Source organism: Mustela lutreola, chromosome 6, assembly GCF_030435805.1.
Source record: "Mustela lutreola isolate mMusLut2 chromosome 6, mMusLut2.pri, whole genome shotgun sequence".
Lineage (NCBI taxonomy): Eukaryota > Metazoa > Chordata > Mammalia > Carnivora > Mustelidae > Mustela > Mustela lutreola.
This window is the reverse complement of record NC_081295.1, coordinates 120,326,327-120,345,660: the sequence shown is the minus strand read 5'-3', so window position 1 is coordinate 120,345,660 and position 19,334 is coordinate 120,326,327. Positions and strand designations below refer to the sequence as shown.

At 42.5% G+C, this 19,334-nt stretch overlaps 1 protein-coding gene across 1 annotated transcript; it reads left to right on the top strand.

Annotated features, from left to right (window-relative positions):
* The first annotated feature begins 5,814 nt into the window (after positions 1-5,814).
* LOC131834264 (HLA class II histocompatibility antigen, DP beta 1 chain-like) lies at positions 5,815-17,504 on the top strand. The gene is made up of 5 exons (XM_059178700.1): positions 5,815-6,006; positions 13,032-13,295; positions 14,435-14,716; positions 15,270-15,380; positions 16,418-17,504. The coding sequence occupies exons 1-5, from the start codon at positions 5,907-5,909 to the stop codon at positions 16,429-16,431; spliced, it is 771 nt and encodes a 256-aa protein (XP_059034683.1). The 5' UTR covers positions 5,815-5,906; the 3' UTR covers positions 16,432-17,504.
* Positions 17,505-19,334: the final 1,830 nt, after the last annotated feature.

The window sequence follows — 19,334 nt, the reverse complement described above, 5'->3', positions numbered from 1 at the left end:
AAACACCTATGGGACAGCATCTTCGTTTTACCTGATGTGTAAGAAGCAGCAAAGGTTTGAACAGCAGTGTCCCAATGAAGTACTGGATATTATTTATGTAAGAAAGAGCTTTAAAAACAACCACAGCAGCAACAATGCCCTTTCAGAAACTTCTAACTACTTTGTAACTGCATGACTTAACCTGGTGATAAAAGCAGTTATTAAAAGTCTACCTTTTCCAGAAAGGAAGGAAGGAAGGAAGGAAGGAAGGAAGGAAGGAAGGAAGGGAAGGAGAGAGAGGGGGAGGGATGGAAGGAGGAAGGGAGATTAGCAAAAGAAAAAATCTATTAATATTACAATGAAACAATGAAAATGAGAGAGTTTGGGGCTGAGAAAAAGAAAGGAACCAAGAGGAAGTGACACTCCGGGGCTCACTGGTCCAACTCCTGATTGAAAGATTTCGCCCGGGGGTGCCTGGGTGGCTCAGAGGGTTAAGCCTCTGCTTTCAGCACAGGTCATGATCTCAGGGTCCTGTGATCGAGCCCTGCATCGGGCTCTCTGCTCAGCGGGAAGACTGATTCCTCCTCCTCTCTCTCTGCCTGCCTCTCTGCCTACTTGTGATCTCTGTCTGTCAAATAAATGAATAGAATCTTTAAAAAAAAGAAAGAAAAAAGAAAAAAAGAAAGAAAGAAAGATTTCGCCCTGCAGCTCCAACACGAGGAGAACTTATCCTCTCCCTGGACACTTCTAGTGACAGGATTCACTGTCTCACAAAAATGCTTGGGGAAAATCACTCACCTAGAGAAAAGATGAAAGAAAAAGAAAATAGAAAAAGTACAGACGTGGCTATTATATGGACATAATTTGTTCACCTTAGGATATCTCATTTTTATTGTTTTTGCAAATTTTTAAAACTGGCCTGTGCACTGTGAAGCAAATTACACTCTTACAGATGTTCGTTTGCATTCAGTCAAAAAAGCCTTCATTGTGAACGTTCATTCTCCAGGCGCTTAAGGATATAACTCAGAAGACACGGTCCTTGTCCTCAAGCTACTTGAAATCCAAAGAATGAGAGAGACAAAGAAAGGACAGTTAGTATATATGTGGTTTCATCACTGCTGTGTTATCACAAGGTATATGCAGATGGTACTTGGGAGCAAAAGGAGAGCATTGGAATGAGATTGAAGTAAACTTCCTAGAGATGGTCTCTATGTGAGATATCAAAGCAGAAATAGAAGGAAGTGGCATCTCTCATGGGAGACATAGGAGCAGAAAGGCATGGGACTTCATGGAGGACTCAGAGCCCTTGGATATGACTGAAGCTCAAAGGTTGTGGAAGGGCTGCACTAGGACCTGCCTTGTATGCTAATTGCAGATGTTTGAATTTGATCCACAGCCCCAGGGAAATCACTGAAGGATCTTAATCAAGACTGTAACGATAAGATTTCTACTTGAAGGTGACAGCTATAGGGAAGATGGATTGGAAGAAGCTCGTTTGTAAGTGAGACCGGCAGGACTCTTCAGAAAACAAGTGGAAAGTGATGAGGGTGTAGATGGGACAACAGCATGGGGTAAGGAGAAGGGAGGATGGGTTTGAATGGCACTGGAGAGACGAGAAGCCACAGGAATCATTAAGTGCCATGGTGGAAGAAGGAATGTGAAGTGGAGTCCAGAATACCTGGGCGATGTGGAGAATTATGGCATCAGTGACAGGAAAAGTAATGAAGGAGAAGGAAGTGAGAGAAGATAAAATGTTCTTTTGGGGACATAATGAGTTTGAATTTCTGGGAGACAAAGTGGAGTTAGTTTGAGGGTGGTTGAAATAATGGATGGATCTCAAGCTAGACTGGGCTAGAGATGTACACTAGGAGTCCTCATTGTAGATGAAGTTATAAGCTTGGATTGAGTCACCCAAGAAAGGTACAAAGTCATCATAACAGGGTCAGAGTGTGTGGTCCTGCATCCTGACAAACATGGACATTTAGAAAAGGTTGCTGGGACCACCTGAGCAGCTCAGTCAGAAGAACATGTGACTCTTGATCTCCAGGTCGTGAGTTTGAGCCCCACGTTGGGTGTAAGGATCACTTAAATAAACTTTTCCTTAAGGCTGAAAGGGAGAGGACTAATGAGTAGGAAGAACAAGGAGGAAGTGTGCTCCTCAAAGACAAAGAACAAGAGAAAGATTCCAGAAAGGAGGAAGTGGTCACATTGCAAATATTACTAGTGACACAGGTAAGATATACAGAGAAGTGACCAGTGGTTTTGGTTGTAAGGATGCCACTCTCACAGCATCAGAGATGTGAGGAGACAAAAGGGAGAATGCAGGGGACTGAGAACTGAATGAAGCAGGAGAAAGCAAAAACAAGCACTGCAGACTCCAATTACAAGAAGTTTACTTCTGGACATCAAGAGCGACAGAGAGAGATGCTCTCCAGAGGATGAAGGGCCACGGCTCTCACTTATTGGCACTGTGACATGGGGTTCCCGAGACATCCCTTAGATCTCAGCCTTTTCATTTCTAGAATGAGAGAAATAAATGCCCTCCTGAAAAAACTGTTGTGAAAATGAAATGAGATCTAGCACTTGGCCAGTGTTCAATAAACACTGCTTCTTAGTGTTGTCAGAAAGACAAAAAGCAGAAGACTTCACACAAGAGAAAAAGAGGGAAGAGGAAAAATGGGAGAGATAAAAGCACCTATGGGCTACAGGTCTCCTTATAGTCCCCACCCTCTCTGGCCCACCAGAGCACTCACCCCTGATGGCTCCAGTTCCATGGGGGCTCCCAGGATCATGACTTGGGACCGGCTCCTTATGTCTTCAAGGTTTATCTGCAGTGGACCCTGTGAGGTAGACAGTGAGGAGAGACTGAGGCAGATCAGGGTAGGGAGGAGCTCTGAGTCCAGGACTTACTTCCTTATCTGGTGGAGGGAGAAGGGGTGGAGGTGAAACTGCTCAAGGGGGCTCAGCCAACTCAGAAAATGTCAGAATGGGCATCTCTGTTTGGGAGAGAAAATGATAGAACCACTGGGAGTGGATGTGGGAAAGTGTCAGGATCAATGTGACCCAGAAAGTCCCAACCTATGAGGGATTTGGGAATAAGAGGGAAAAAACTACAATAGAGACATCATAACTATCTTCCTCCTGTTCTGGCGGCTCCGGTTAGGTGAGGCATGCAACTCTTAATCAAAGAGTTGTGAGTTCAAGCCCCATGTTATGTGTGGATCCTACTTAAAACAAGAAGATCAAATTATCTTCCTCTTGAGATTGTTTTGAAATATGTTGTAGAAGTTGGTTTTGTATTTTTTATGGTTAGTGACCTTTGTGAATGGATAACTATTCAAAACTTCATGTTGATTCATTTTTTAAATTAAGTTCAATTAGCCAACACATAAGTACATTTTTAGTTTTTGATGTAGTGTTCAGTGATTCATTAGTTGCGTAAAACACCCAGTGTTCACCACATCACATGCCCTCTTTAATGCCCATCACCCGGTTACCCCATCCCCGCACCCCAGCCCCTTCTGCAACCCTGAGTTTGTTTCCCAGAGTCCAGACTTTCTCATGGTTTGTCTCCCTCTCTGATTTCTTCCCATTCAGTTTTCCCTCCCTTCCCTTATGGTCCTCTGCGCTATTTCTTATACTCCACATATGAGTGAAACCATATATTTGTCTTTCTCTGCATCAATTCCTTTTTTTTTTTTAAGACTTATTTATTTGAGAGAGAGCAGGAGTTGGGAGGTGGGGAAGAGGGAGAGAAACTCAAGCCAACCCCCTCTGTGCGCAGAGCCTGACTTGAGGCTCAATTTCACAACCCTGAGATCATGACCTGAGCCCAAATCAAGAGTCAGACCCTTAACTAACTGAGCCACCCAGGCATCCCTTCATGTTAATTCTCAGTATTATATAGGAATTCATCTGTTATCAAATGATACTATATTTATCATTTTATACCTTTGATAATTTTACAGGAATTCTTTGATGTTTCCAGGGAGATAAACAGAAGGCAAAAAATGCCTAATTGTTTCATTTCTAATTATTACTCTTTTATTTCTTCTTATACAGAATTTGGTGATATAAGGCACCTTTATTTATATCTCACTGTTTTTCGTCAAATATTTTTTTAGTAGGCTCCATGCCCAACATGGGGTTTGAACTCATGACCCTGAGATCAAGAGTCTCATGTCCTATTGACTGAGCCAGCCAGGCACCTTTAAATCTTAATGTTAAGGACAATTTCCCTAATCATTTCACATTAAGTCTAATGGTAGATATTTTGCTGATATGCTGTGTTTTTTTTTAAAGATTTTATTTATTTATTTGACAGAGAGATGGAGAGCACAAGTAAGCAGAGCAGCAGGCAGAGGGAGAGAGAGAGAAGCAGGCTCTCTGCTGAGCTGGGAGACTGATGCGGGGCTCAACCCCAGGACCCTTGAATCATGACCTGAGCTGAAGGCACTTAACCAACTGAGCCACCCAGACACCGCATGATATCCTGTTTTATTACAGAGGGATTTGGAAATACACTTAAGGGATGGGGAATTGCAGAAATTCCTCTGGTGTTTATTGTTAAAATTATAGAATTTATATTATTGGATTAAATAATATATTGTATTAGATAAAGAATTTCTCATGTTCTGAAGTAGTCCTGCATTATAATATTAACATTTCTTGATTCCTTACTATGTGCGAAGTTTTGTTTTAAGAGAGTCACAAATACTCAATATCATCCCAGTTAGATTTCCCAATAAACCAATGACATAATGATCTCCATTCTATGTGAGAGAAAATAAGTTACAGTGGGTTAAAAAAAATCTAGAAGTAATAGAAAGGAGCTTTCTAAACCTGTGCCTGACCACTTCGCTATAATGCATCTTTTTACCTAATAGAAAACCTCAATTAAATATTTCGTATGCTTTTACTCAATTCATCAACACTGTATTTAAGTACTTAATATATTTGTTGGAAATCATATTTGTTTTGTTATTGTCTTTCTTAGGTTGTGAGTTCTGTGGGAGTATATTTACTTTATTTCAGGAACTATATGTTTCAGGAGTATATGCACTTCATTTCAGGGACTATCTCTATTGTTTGATGGGACAATTTGCTGTTTAACAGTTACCAAAAATATGTATGTATGTTAAATTGAAAAAAAAAAAGATGGTTCCCGATAACTTAATTGATCTACTCAAAACTCTCAGATCTATAAGTTTCTAAAGCATTTTACACAGCGCTCCCATTTCACCCTCAAGAATTACTGATATGCAGGTGCTACCATCCCCATTTCAAAAATGAAGAAATCGTGGCACAGAAAGGCAAGTAAAGTTGTGTAAAGTTGTACACCTACTTCCACACCTATGAAACGCAGAGACCCTTAGTCCATACCCTTTCTTATTCTAAAAGCTACAGAACCACTGAGAGGAACCACACCATATACTTTGCAAAACTGCATTAACTCCCAGGGCTAATTTTGAGTTCTGGGATGGGCAGTTTAATCCCCCCAAGTCATTAACACACTGCTTAGGACCTTCTCTGTCCCACAACATGTCCATGCAAGGGGGATGGCATTCCACCATCATTCCCACCAGGGAATGACATTCCTTGGGATCAATTCCTAGGGAGGAAAGTATATTAAAAAAAAAAAAAATCAAGCCTTATGACTCACCCAGTTGCTCAAAATGAGGATCCCTTTCCTTATACTCTCTTCAGTGAATCTTAACACCTTAAAGAATCATGTGCTTTATGCCAAACTTCTGTCTGGTGAGTATCAATTCCTGCTTATTGATTCCTTTTTCAGAATCTGGCCACACCCAGGGAATAAGGAAGCCTGTCCAAGCTCATCATCTCTGATATTTTAGGAGTGGGGCCCATTGAGTGAGAGACGCTCTGACTGCAAGTGTCTCAGCCCCCATCCTTTCCCAGGCTCCAGGATGGTGGTCTTGAGGATCATTGAGGTCCCAGGGATGGCAGCCCTCATGATGTCCTTGGTGATGCTGAGCTCCCCTTTGGTTCACAGCAGAGAGAGCCCAGGTAAGTGCAGAGCTGCTCCTCTTGGAGAACCCAGCTCAGGGAATGACCTTAGGGAGTTTTCCATGTGGGCTCAGTCCCTGAGAAAGACTTTGGGGCTCTGACATGGTACAGGCACTGCTATTCTCACCAGAGAGGAGATGAGGGTGTGCATGTAATGGGGACAATGGTACCTGGTGGTCTGGAGTGATTTTGGAGGGACAAGGTTCTCACAAAAGGGTCACCAAAGTGACATTTCAACATCCACCAAAGATCAGAAAGGGGAAATTAGGGTTAGTCTGCATTGTCCAAGATCTGAAGATCACCCTGTAGAATCAGCGCTCCAGGTAAGGGCCCCTTCCACAGAACCAGGCAGGAACTGTCACTGGAACCAGTGAGGAATCAATGATGGCCAGAGCAGCAGGGGAGGGTGATGAGGACAAGCTGTGGTTAAGACCAACAGGATACCAGTGCAGCTGATTGTCCCTCACATCAGGAATTGGATCAGGGCACATCAGGACAGGCCAGAGAAGAAGTCGGAAATAGGAAATGACCTCTTCTTCACCATGAAGCAGACCATTTGTGATAGAATGGTGAATTTGTTTATGTTAAAATTTCCCAACCTCCTCATCCCCATCCATAAGGCCAGCCCCACTTTCTCCTGAGGATCAGGTACTCTCAGGTTCCTTCCTTAATTTCCAGGGATAAAAGCATTTGAAACTCCCAAATTCATCTGCTCAAATTCTATCCCAATGTACTCATTTCTCAGGTAGAGAGAAGGGAAAATTTCAGACATTTCTAACTCGGATGGGCAGAGAGTTAGACAGGGCAGCTCAGCTGTGGGCTCATGCCTGCCATGAGAGAAAAAAATGGAGAAACGAGAGTCCTAGACAGCCAGAGGAACTGTGGAAGTAGCTGGTGAGATGGGACAGCGTCCCACAAGAGGTGACAGGAGAGGCAACTCTATTGTGGGGCCCAGGGACAGTAGTGCTGATATGAGTACATTGAAAACGGGGCTAGGGTATCCTTTGGAGTGAACAGCGAGAAGTGTGGTGTGGTAGGAGAGGTGGGATGAGATGGAGAACCCAGTGGATTCAGATTTAAGAAGAACGAATATAGTCTCATTACCTTGTGAGAGAGACTGCTATGGGGAGCAAGCAGGTGGACCAGGAGCTCTCTGCACAGTTTTGATGCTGAAGAACTCATTACTAAGTGAAATATGAGTCCTGGAAACTTGGACCCAATGGGTTGGGCATATTCCTCCAACTTCTTATGCCTCCAACTCCTCAAGATTTCTTCAACTTCCAACAGAGCAAAAATAAAAAGAGACCAAAGGGGAGATGCTGAAGTTGTTAAGAAAACACTAGTGACTATTGGGTCATGAAGAAAACTTTGGAGAAAGAAAGCATCCAACTCATGGATGAAACAGAACTGTTTCATCCAACAGCCACTTGAAACATTCCTTGTTCATGACATTTGCCACTCTGGCATTGAAGCCTTGGGACTCTAACCTATCATACACCTGGGAGGCAGAAGACACCTGGGGATTTAATCTACTGTTTAGTCCACTTCTTCTATCTCCCTTTCCCAAGTTAAAGATGAGGTGGAAAGAAAGAAATTATCAATATTAAATTAATAAAAGCTCCTTTTCAAGCACTAATGTTGTGCCTCAAAGGGCAGCTCCATTTGAGCCATTCTGAACAAACTAGGGTTCGGTCCTTTGTGTTTCTCTTCGTCTCCACATAATTTAAGCCATCATAGCTTGACAAGGGGAAGGGCTTTAACCTCCAGTGACCAGGACCAGATACTATGCTCTAGGTTTTATTTATAACATTTTATTTAATTTTAACATAGTTCTTCAAGGTAAATAATAAAAATAATAGTAACATCCTTTTTTACAGGTGGAAATGGTGAGAGTCTAACTTAAAGTTGCTTTACTTGCCAGAATTAAAGCAAAAATAAACTACTGGGACTACAACAGAAGTTTTTTAAAAGTCCACTGCTTTGAAAAAAAAAAAATCAAAACCATTATTCAGAACTAACAGAACAGTATCCTCATTGAAAAACAGGTGGGGAAAACTCTCAGTGGAACAGGAAATGGAGTTCATTCAATGTGGGGGAGTAGAGCAGCAGTATCAGCAGTAGGCTGATGGAAGACAGAGAGCACAGACTCCAAAGTGGATGGGGCCAGGGGTTCAGAGGCTGAGGGGCAGAGCCCAGAGCAAGAACGGTTTGGTAGAGCTAAGAGAACTGAAGTGCTACTGTAGCACAGCCCTTGTAGTCTAAAGTTGTATAGGGCTCCCTGAGATTTGTGTGGTGCCTCTCTTCTTCCCTGAGCAACCAGTTGAGCAACTTCAAGTTGGGGCATGTGGAGCCCTAAGGAAGGACAAGGACTCTGATAAGACCACCCAGATCAACTCTTATCATCTCTACAGAGACAGAGATGATGGTCAGACCCCCTCACACTTCTTCCTACTGTTTGGATGGCCTGTTAAGGCCCTTTGACAGCCACTCAGAAAGACTCCTGAGTGGAGGAAGGAGCTTCTTCTGGAGCTTGGGCTCCCAGAGCTCAGCCCTGAAATCACAGTGTGAGCCTTGTGTTGACCTGTTCTTCAAACATCCTTTACTTCTGCCACTGTGCAGCACTGTCCTCATTTCTGTGGTCTGGGCAGTTGTGTGATAAATTCATTCAGGACTTTCCATTTATGATACACTTTAAGTCACACAGAGAAGCTGCAACTTAAAGACTCCTTCAACAGCCAGCTGTAGAGCCCCAATTAGATTCCAGGCAGCCAGCAATTTATAATCAATTCTTTGCTGGTAGTATTACCTTGATAACAAAATCAGACAAAGACAACCCTAGAAAAGAAAACTGCAGGCCAATATTCATAATGAATATATATTCAAGATTCTCAAAAGAATACAAACAAACCAAATTCATATTAAAGGAATTATACACCATGACTAAGTGGGATTTATCCCTGGGATGCAAGCAAATTTGGACATAAGCAAATAAATAAATCGACGAGATACACCATGCTAACAAACGGAAAGAGAAAAACAATACATGATCATCTCAACAGACACAGAAAATGCAGTTGAGAAAGTTCAACATCCATTCATGATTAAACTCTCAACAAAAATGTAGAGGGACCTTAACCTCAACATAATAAAGGCCATAGATGAAAAGCCCACAGCCTATCTTATCAATGGGGGAAAACTGAGAGCTTTCCAAAATCTGGTTCAAGCCAAGGATGTCCACTCTTGCGTCCTCTTTTCAACGTAAGATAATCCTAGACAGAGCAATTAGACAAGAAAAAGACATAAAAGATATCCAAATCAGAAAAGAAGAAATAGAATTATCCCTGTTTGTGGATGACATGTTCAGGTAGACAGAAAACCTTTGAGACTCAACAAAAAAAAACTATTAAAACATACCATGAATCCAGTAAAAACAGAACAAATCCAGTAAACTTGCAGGATAGGAAATCAAAATACAAACATCAATCACCTTTCTATGCACAGACAAAGAACTATCCAAACTGAAGTTAAGAAAACAATCACACACACACACACACACACACACACACACACAAACAATCACAAAAATAAAGAAAGAAAACAATCACACACAATAGCAACAAAAAGTATAAAATACTTAGGAATAAACTTAACCAAAGAAGTAAGAAGAAATGGAAATTACTGAAAAATTGGTAAAATAAATCAAAGAAGACACAGATAAATGAAGACATCCACGTTCATGGACTAGAAGAATGTTCATACAACCTAAAGTTACATACAGATTCTATGCCATCCCTTTCGAACCTCCAACGGGGTTCTTTACAAAAGTACAATGGGACAATTCTAAAAGTCGTTTGGAATTACAAAAGACCCTGAATGATCAAGACAATCTTGAGCAAGAAGAACACAGCATCACATTTCCTGATTTCAAAATGTATTACAGTGCTACAGTGATCAAAACACTATGATGCTGGCATAAATTCAGACATATAGGCAACAGTGGAATATAATAGACATCCAGAAATAAATCCATATATCTACAGTCAACTGATATTCAACAAGAGTGCCAAGAACGTACAATAAAGGAAAGACATTCTTCAATAAGTGATATTGAGAAAACTGGATATCCACATGCAGAATAATAAAATAGGACCCTTATCTCATACCATATACTAAAATCAACTCAAAATTGATTAAATATTTATGTAAAATCCAAAATTATAAAACTCCTAGAAGAAAACATAAAGGAAAACCTTCTTGACACTGGTCTACACAATGATTTTTTTGGATACAACATCAAAAACACAAGCAACAAGCAAAAACAGAAAAACTGAAAAGCTTTTGCACAGAAAAGGAAACAATACAGTGAAAAGGCAACCTATGGAATGGGGAGAAAATATTTGCAAACCATGTATTCGAAATTCAGGAGCTCATGTAACTCAATAGAAAAAAAAAAATCCTGATTTAAAAAAACAGCAAAGGATCTGAATAGACATTTCTCCAAAGAAGACATACAGTGGTTAACATGTATATGAAGAAGTGCTCAACATTACTAATGAATTTACTAATTCACTTTACTAATTATCAACTTCATAATACAAATTAAAACCACAGTGAGGTATCATCTCACACCTGTTAGAATGGATAGAATCAAAAGGTGGAAGATTAATAATGTTAGGATGTGGCAAAAAGAGAACCAGATACAGCTGTGAGGATATAAGTTGGTGCAGCTACTATGGTAAACGGTATGGAGGTGCCTCAAAAAATTAAAAATAGGACTGCCATATGATCCAGCAATCTCGCTTCTGGGCATATATCCAGAAGAAATGAAATCTGGATTTTGAAAAGATACCAGCTCTTCTCTGTTCATTTCAGTACTATTCTCAAAACCAATATATGGACACAACTTAAATGTCCAAGAACAGATGAATGAATAAAGAAAATATGGTGTATATATACACAATGCAATACTCTTCAGCCTTTAAAAAGAAGGAAATCCTGACATTTGCAACAACATGGATAAACCTGTAGGACGTTATGTTCAGTGAAATGAGCCAGATGTAGAAAGACAAATACTGCATGATCTTACTTATATGTGAAATCTGAAATAGTCAAATTGATAGAAATGGTTACAGGAGCTGGAGGAGGTGAAAATAGGGAGATATTTTTCAAGGAGTACTACGTTTCAGTTATAGGTAAGTTCTGGAGAACCGTGTACAGCAGTGTGACTATAGTTGACAATATTATATTGTGTACTTGAACTCTTAGGTGGTCTCACCAAAGAAGGAGAAAAAAGGACAATTAGTAACTGTATGAGATGATGAATATATCGATTGACTTCAGAATATTTCACAATGTACACATATATCAGACCATCAGGTTTCACACCTTAAATATATATGATTTTATTGTCAAATATATGTCAGTAAAGCTGGAAACATGTTAAAAAACAAAACCAATTTTCTGCTTATTCTTTGATTTATAAGAATTTACTAAGGCGGGGCGCTTGGGTGGCTCAGTGGGTTAAGCCTCTGCCTTCGGCTCAGGTCAGGATCTCTGGGTCCTGGGATGGAGCCCCACGTCGAGCCCCACATCGGGCCCTCTGCTCAGCGGGGAGCCTGCTTCCTCCTCTCTCTCTGCCTGCCTCTCTGCCTACTTGTGATCTCTGTCTGTCAAATAAATAAATAAAATCTTAAAAAAAAAAGAATTTCCTAAGGCTTAGGTTAGGTCCTGTATACAAATATGAATAAAAGAGAAACTTGCCTTAAAATGTTCAAGTGTAAAGAACAGGACAGGACATGGGGGAAAAATCAAATTGTCTGCGTGTCCCTAATGGGACCATTGTGATAAGATTCTAAAATACACAGAGAATGCACTCACCCACTCTAGTGGGTTTCCTACATAGTTTTTGTTCTTAAGCATTCTTTCAAGATAGATATTTCTTGTGCCTATATTTTTAATATTTCTACTATAAAGTGTACAACCATTTGGTTTCATCTAATGGTTACATAACACTCCATGATCCAGGGCCATCTGGGTGGCTGACTCGGTTGAGCATCTGACTCTTGATCTCAGCTCAGGTCATGATCTCAAGGTCCTGAGCTCGAACCCCATGCCAGCTCCATGCTCAGCGGGGAGTCTGTCTGGGATCCTCTCTCCTTGCTCCTCTGCCCTCCTCCGTTCATGCTTTCTCTCTAAATAAATAAATAAATAAATAAAATCTTTAACAAAATATTCCATGGTACACATCGACAAGAGATTTTAGGTGTTTGCTGTCCCAGGTATGATCACACCAACTGATTCCTGCCAATTCCTCAGGGTCATAAATAATGCCACAGGCAGCCACAGCCCCTACTTGTTCCTTTATGGACCTGTGTGGACATTCTAGACCTCTAACAAGTTGTGGGAGTGCTGAGTCATATGGCATACATCTCTTCAAGTTGACCAAGTGTCCTTCTAGCCATGGGAGGGTGGGCGGCTACACTCCATATGATGCTTTCTCCACACCGCCAAGCACCAACATGGACCTATCCAGACGCTAACTGTTCCGAGTCTAACAGATCTCAGTCTCATTACTTTCTGAAGTTTCTTCCCACGGGTGAGCTGCAGTCTGCCTTGCAAGTTTCCTCTCCTATAAATTCCCATTCCCACTCCTTACCCAGTTCCCTATCACTGTATAGTGTATTTCTATTCTGTCTCTTAACTTCTTAGTGGTGCCCTTTGCATAGCTCTTTGTGATTTTATGTTTGCTTAAGAAATGCTTCCTCACCCCCATATTCATTATTATATTCCCCTATACATTCTTTTTGTTTAAAGGTTTTATTTATTTATTTATTTATTTATTTATTTCGCGGGGTGGGGGCAGGGGGAGGGGCAGCCAGAGGCTGAGGGAGAATCAGGCTCCCACCCCCACACAGCGGGGAGCGTGATAGGGGACTTGATCCCCGATTCTGGCATCAGGGCCTGAGCCACCCAGGCGCCCCTCTCCCAGACATTCTTCCATTCACCTCCTGGTTTACTCCCCGCAGATCTTTACGTCTACCAGAGGCGGAGCACCTGCTTGGAGTTAAACGGGACGCACCGCTTCCTGGAGCAATACACCTACAACCGAGAGTTGTTCGTCCAGTTCGACAGCGCCGCGGGGGTGTTTGTCCCCGAGTCCGAGCTGGGCCGCATAATTGCCAGGAACTGGAACATCCAGAGGGAGTTCCTGTACCTGAGACGGAGCGCCGTGGACTCCGTGTGCAAGCACAACTTCGACCTGGACGAGGGTTTCACGCTGAAGCGCCGAGGTGACAGGGCGGGTCTGAAGCAGCCACTCTGCACGGGGTGGACTTGGGCAGCAGAGGCGGGAGCGGCCGACGGGACCGGGAGTCCGCAAGGAGCCCAGGGGCCAGGCCAGCGCGGCAAGGGGCCAGACTACCCCGCTGGGCAGACAGGAAAGAGCCAGCAGCATTGGGTTTGCGGATTTTGCCACAACCCTTTTTTTTTTTTTTTTCCTGGTAGAGGAAGCCCGGAGACAGGTTAAAATCAAGAACAGATCAAGCTGGGGCACCTGGGTGGCTCAGTGGGTTAAGCCTCTGCCTTCAGCTTGGGTCATGGTCTCAGGGTTCTGGGATCAAGTCCTGCATTGGGCTCTCTGCTCAGCAGGGAGCCTGCTTCCTCCTCTCTCTCTGCCTACTTGTGATCTCTATCTGTCAAATAAAGAAAGAAATAATCTAAAAAATTTTTTTTAAAAACCAACAACAGACCAAGCTACTTTATTTCTTCTCCCAGCTATCTATCTATCTATCATCTATCAGAGAGAAAGAGAGTTCAAGCACAAGCAGGGGGAGAGGCAGGCAGAGGGAGAAGAAGGCTCTGCACCCAGCAAGGAGTCCTATGTGGACTCGATCCCAGGGTTCATGAAGAACATGAAGGCAGCCTAGGGTAGATGCTTAACCAACTAAGCCACCCAGGCATCCCATTTTCTCCTCTTCTTTTTAAGGAGAATATCAGACTGCTAGATCAGAGGAAATCTAGGGGCTGAATATATTCTGATTCCAAGATAATATCTGGCAGGATTATACACCTTTTTGAACAAGATGAGAAAAATGTAAATTCAGGTAGCCTCATTACTGGTCCAATATTTCTGCTCAAAGAATATTAGTCACTGTCAACCTACATTTCTGGCAGAAGTGTTCTAGAGCACCAACTGACCCTCTCCTGTTCTTCTTTGCTCTTGCATTATTGGGTATGACAAGGTCATTCTTAGAACATTTGAATGTTTTATTCCTTTTTTCTACTGGGTTCCCATTCTCCTGCCTCTAAGTAGCTTATTAGGGGATAGGAGTGATCTTTAACATCTGAGAAGTCTGTTTGGCAAGAAAGCCGCTCAATGCACTGCATTGGCTGTCTCAGCTGTCCTAATAAGAGTCTTTTCCCCTCCCAGTCCAGCCTCAAGTGCACGTTTCCCCCTCTAAGAAGGGGCACCCGCAGCACCACAACCTGCTTGTTTGCCACGTGTCAGATTTCTACCCAGGCCACATTCAAGTCCGCTGGTTCTTGAATGGACAGGAGGAAACAGCTGGGGTTTTATCCACCAACTTGATGCATAACGGAGACTGGACATTCCAGATCCTGGTGATGCTGGAAATGACCCCCCAGCAGGGAGACGTTTACAGCTGCCAAGTGGAGCACCCCAGCCTGGACAGTCCTGTCACCGTGGAGTGGAGTGAGTTACTCCCTGATGACCCTCCAGGCCCCAGGCTCAGAGGTCCACTCATTTTGTCTTGTGTCACTGCACAACGCTACCCTGTGATCCTCAGCAACCTAACGGGCCTCAGCCTTGGCTGGGAGCAGGGAAGATCTGGCAATCCTCATACATATTTATCCCGCCCCGTCAGGAGGCGGGGGGGGGGGGGGGGGGACATCTAAGGAATCTCTCTGTGTCAAAAAACAAACAAACAAAACAGAAAGGCAGTCACCTTCATGACTGGTCCTCAGACATGGAAATGCCTCTCCCTTCAGCCTCCCTTCAGTCCCTTAAGCTTGGACTTAATGCCTGACCTCAAACCAGCATTTCCTCCTGTGGAAGCCAGAACTCTGAGGCCCCAAACTTTAGAGTGCTTTCCACACCTACTCCTTCTCCATAGTGACTCCGCACTTGGCCTTCTCCCCTTCCTTTTCCCTCCGTGGCAGATTAGATCAGGCTCCTGGTGTCAGACAGGGCCCTGGGGTGGATGCACATGGAGGCGGGGAGTCACCCTGACTTCTGTTCTCCCCAGGGCTACAAGCTGATTCTGCCCGGAGCAAGATGCTGGCTGGAGTCGGAGGCTTGGTGCTAGGATTCATTGCCCTCGGAATGAGCTTCATCCTCCGTTTTCGAAGCCAGAGAGGTAAGAAACTTCTGGAAAGTGGTTGATACTGTCTTTCCACTGTGTCACTATTCTTCAGTAGGGACGTTTTCACAGAAAAGAAAAACAACAGAGCAAAAGAGGCCACTGAAATCAGACTCTGATGAGGCAAAGACAGCCCTGTAGGGAGGAAGGCGCGTAGCCGTAGCCCGAGATCGGGTCCAGTAAGACAGGGCGCCAGATAGCCTGTTCTTCAGGGTGTTCTCTTGGGTCTGGGGACTCACACCTGCAGAGCGGGCCCTGCTTTCATTCCCAGTGACATGGGGACGCCGGTGGAAATGTTCGGATAACTTTCCAAGATGTCATTGCTCCTTACTCTCCCAATGACCAATCCATCTTCCCTTTCACTCTCATTTCAGGATGACCGGAACCTCAGCCAACAGGTGGTATTTCTGCTCCCTTTTTCTTTCTTGGATATAATTCATTTCATTGCAACACGAGATTGGGAGCATTCATGAGTGTGCTGTGTTCAGTCAGGATAGATCACAGGACGTGCCCGGACAATAGGAGAAACTCTGAGGCTGCTCCTTTCTCTCAAATTGAGCCCAAATGCCCCCAACTCTTGTTCCTATTTTCCTCTTTAAGTGGGTGTGGCTACAGAGCGTGACTTTGCCCCACTGCTGAAGGAACTCTAGAAACTCTTTACCATTTTTCATTAAGTCAACATTTAACCTCTTGCTATAATTTTTTTCTCCCCTGGGACTCTAGACAGAAAGGAATTGTAGACTTTAAGCTTGGATTGTTTTAAATTCTTCTTCTGGGGCACCTGAGAGTCTCACTTGGTTAAACATCTACCTTTGGCTCAGGTCATGATCTCGGGGTCCTGGGCTCAAGACCCGCATTGGGCTCCCGCCTAGTGGGGAGCCTCCCTCTCCCTCTCACTCTGTTCCTCCCCCTCCCCACCACTTGTGCTTTCTCTCAAATAAATAAATAAAATCTTTAAAAGTAAATATAAATAAATGAATAATTATTCTTCTTCCTCTTTTCCTCCTCTTCCTCCTCCTTCTTTTTCTTCACAGGGCTCCTGAACTGATCTCAGACATCACATGTAGCCTTGGAAAAAGCAGTTCTGATATTCCTGTTGTGCAGCAACCTCCCACATCCAGAAAGGACATAATGGCTAAATTGTGCTCCCTTAGGCCATTTTCTGAGTCTCTGCATTTTATTTCAACATACTTTCTCTTTCTCAAGTTCTTCCAGTCTATAGAGTGACCTTTCCTGAGGAACATAAACCATCTAAACCGAGTGTTGTTTTTCTTTTTTTTTTTGAGAGGAAATAGATGGTCATGGGCCATGCTTACGGTTGAAGGGTTTGGTGATCACTGGACAAGTCACTGTTGTTTTATCTAGTCATGGAAAAATAAACTTCTTGATGGTGATCAGTTCTCCCTATTGAGCCAGAGGCCAACTGATAGTGGACCCCCTAAAATTTGCTTTATACCATTGTAGATGACCAAGTTCATGCTGCATTCTTACCAGTGAAGGGTGGAAATTCCCCTAGAAATTCCATGTGGAAAAGACACTGAGCTTGGACTTGACATTCATACAGGACTGATAAAGTGATAAAGTATGTCAGTCACTAAGAATATGCTTTCCAAGTATAAAAACCAACAGAAGATCAGAATTGTATATACAGGTGTAATATGTTAATATTTATAGTTCTTTTTTAATACTATTCACATCGAGGCATAAAAACAGACTTGCCCCATGACTCTCTGTTTATCAGATCACCCGAATTTCTTTCCCTTCCTGAGTCAGGAAATATATCTCCAGTTCCCAAAGGGCCAAAGACAAGTGTATACCAGATTTTTAAAAAATTTTTTATTGTTTTATTTTAGTCACCATACAGTACATCATTAGTTTTTGATGTAGTGTTCCATGATTCATTGTTTGCATATAATACCTGCTCCATGCAATCCATGCCTTCCTTAATACCCACCTACAGGTTCATCTCCCTCCCCTCTAAAACCCTCAGTTTGTTTCCCAGAGTCCACAGTCTCCCATGGTTCATTTCTCACTTCGATTTCCTCCCCTTCATTTTTCCCTTCTCCTAATGTCCTCCATGTTATTCCTGATGTTCCACAAATAAATGAAACCTTGTGACAACTGACTTTCTCTGCTTGCTTATTTCACTCAACATAATGTCCTCCAGTCCCACCCATGTTGATGCAAAATTTGGGTATTCATCCTTTCTGGGGGCTGAGTAATATTCTATTGTGTATATGGACCACATATTCTTTATCCGTTCGTCTGTTGAAGGGAATCTTGGCTCTTTCTACATTTTGGCTATTGTGGCCATTGCTGCTATGAACATTGGGGTGCATACTGGGGTGGCCCTTCTTTTCACCATATCTGTATTTTTGAGGTAAATACCCTGTAGTGCAATTGATGGGTCATAGTGTATACCAGATTTTTTTCAGACATGCGTCTGCTTTTAGAATACACTTTATTATGATTTTTATAAATCTTTTTAATTAACATTTCAGACCAAGACAGAAATCATATTTGTTTCCATCATTTCATGGTATGTAATGCCCCTAAGCCCAAATTTCATATAATAGTAATCAGGAAAACTTCTAATTCCTGTAACATTTACAGATTAGGATCATTTCTCAAAAATGATGGGCCTGGGACGCCTGGGTGGCTCAGTGGGTTAAGCCGCTGCCTTCAGCTCAGGTCATGATCTCAGGGTCCCGGGATCGAGTCCCACATCGGCCTCTCTGCTCAGCAGGGAGCCTGCTTCCCTCTCTCTCTCTCTGCCTGCCTCTCTGTCTACTTGTGATCTCTCTCTGTCAAATAAATAAATAAAATATTTTTTAAAAAATGATGGGCCTTACCCAAGCTTAAAGAGCTTTCCTTTCTTCACTGACCTTCTTCCTTGTGACTACTTAAAGCCAGTTTGACCCAATATCATCATAAACTATAACCTTCAGTCAGTTTTTGGTGATTTTAAATAAAGGGCTGTGTCAGGGGTCCTCAAGACCAGCCAGATTAGGTGGTTCACTAGGAGGAATCATGTAGTTGTACTCATGGCTGTGATTTATTACCGCAAAGGTCTATAAAGCAAAGTCAAGGAAAAAGCACATGGGGCAAAGCCCAGAAAAACCAGGTGTAAGCTTCCAGAACTCGTCTCCTATTGGAGCCACAGGAAACACTTAATTTCTCCAGCCACAAGTTGTGATCACACGTGTGAAATATTGTCTGCCAGAAAAGCTCAGCACTCAGGATTTTTACTGGAGCCTGGTCATGTAGGCACCATCTGCCAGCACATACCCAAATTCCAGACTTGCAGAAGGAAAGCAGGTGTTCAGCATAAACCATATTTTTGTACAGTTTAGGTACAATTTAAGCATATTCTTATCAGGTCTGAAAATGGTGGGAACCCTTTGAAAAATCCAAATTCCCAGATGCCAGGCAGGGGCCAACTTTGTAAGCAGGCCAAAAGGATGGTAGACCTGCTACGTTACTTCTTTTCCGCACAGAGGCAAACCACTCATTTGGCTGACAACTTTCAAAATAACACGAGTATCCATTTTTATCCAAAAAAGACATATGTTGATACAGAAAACACCCTAAAGACTAGGTTTCTGGAAACATGGGTTATTGCAGAAGACATAGAGCTAAATTCATATAATTATATTTAATTATTATTATGTGAAATTACTATTACAAATGTTTTATGAATCCTATTAGCATTTAAGTAGGCTTTTTTAAAAAGTTATCCCTATGCCCAACAGGGGACTTGAACTCACAACCCTGAGACCAAGAGCGACTGAGCCAGCCATGCCCTTGGATTAAAGAGTTTTTGAAAAGCTGAAGTACAAACAAAGGATGCAGATGAAAGTATTCTGTTCTTTGAAGTTTTTGGTTTCTACTCAATGCCAGATATAGTAGCCTACCTCTCAGTGCTCCAGATGAGAAAGTTAAGTTGTAATT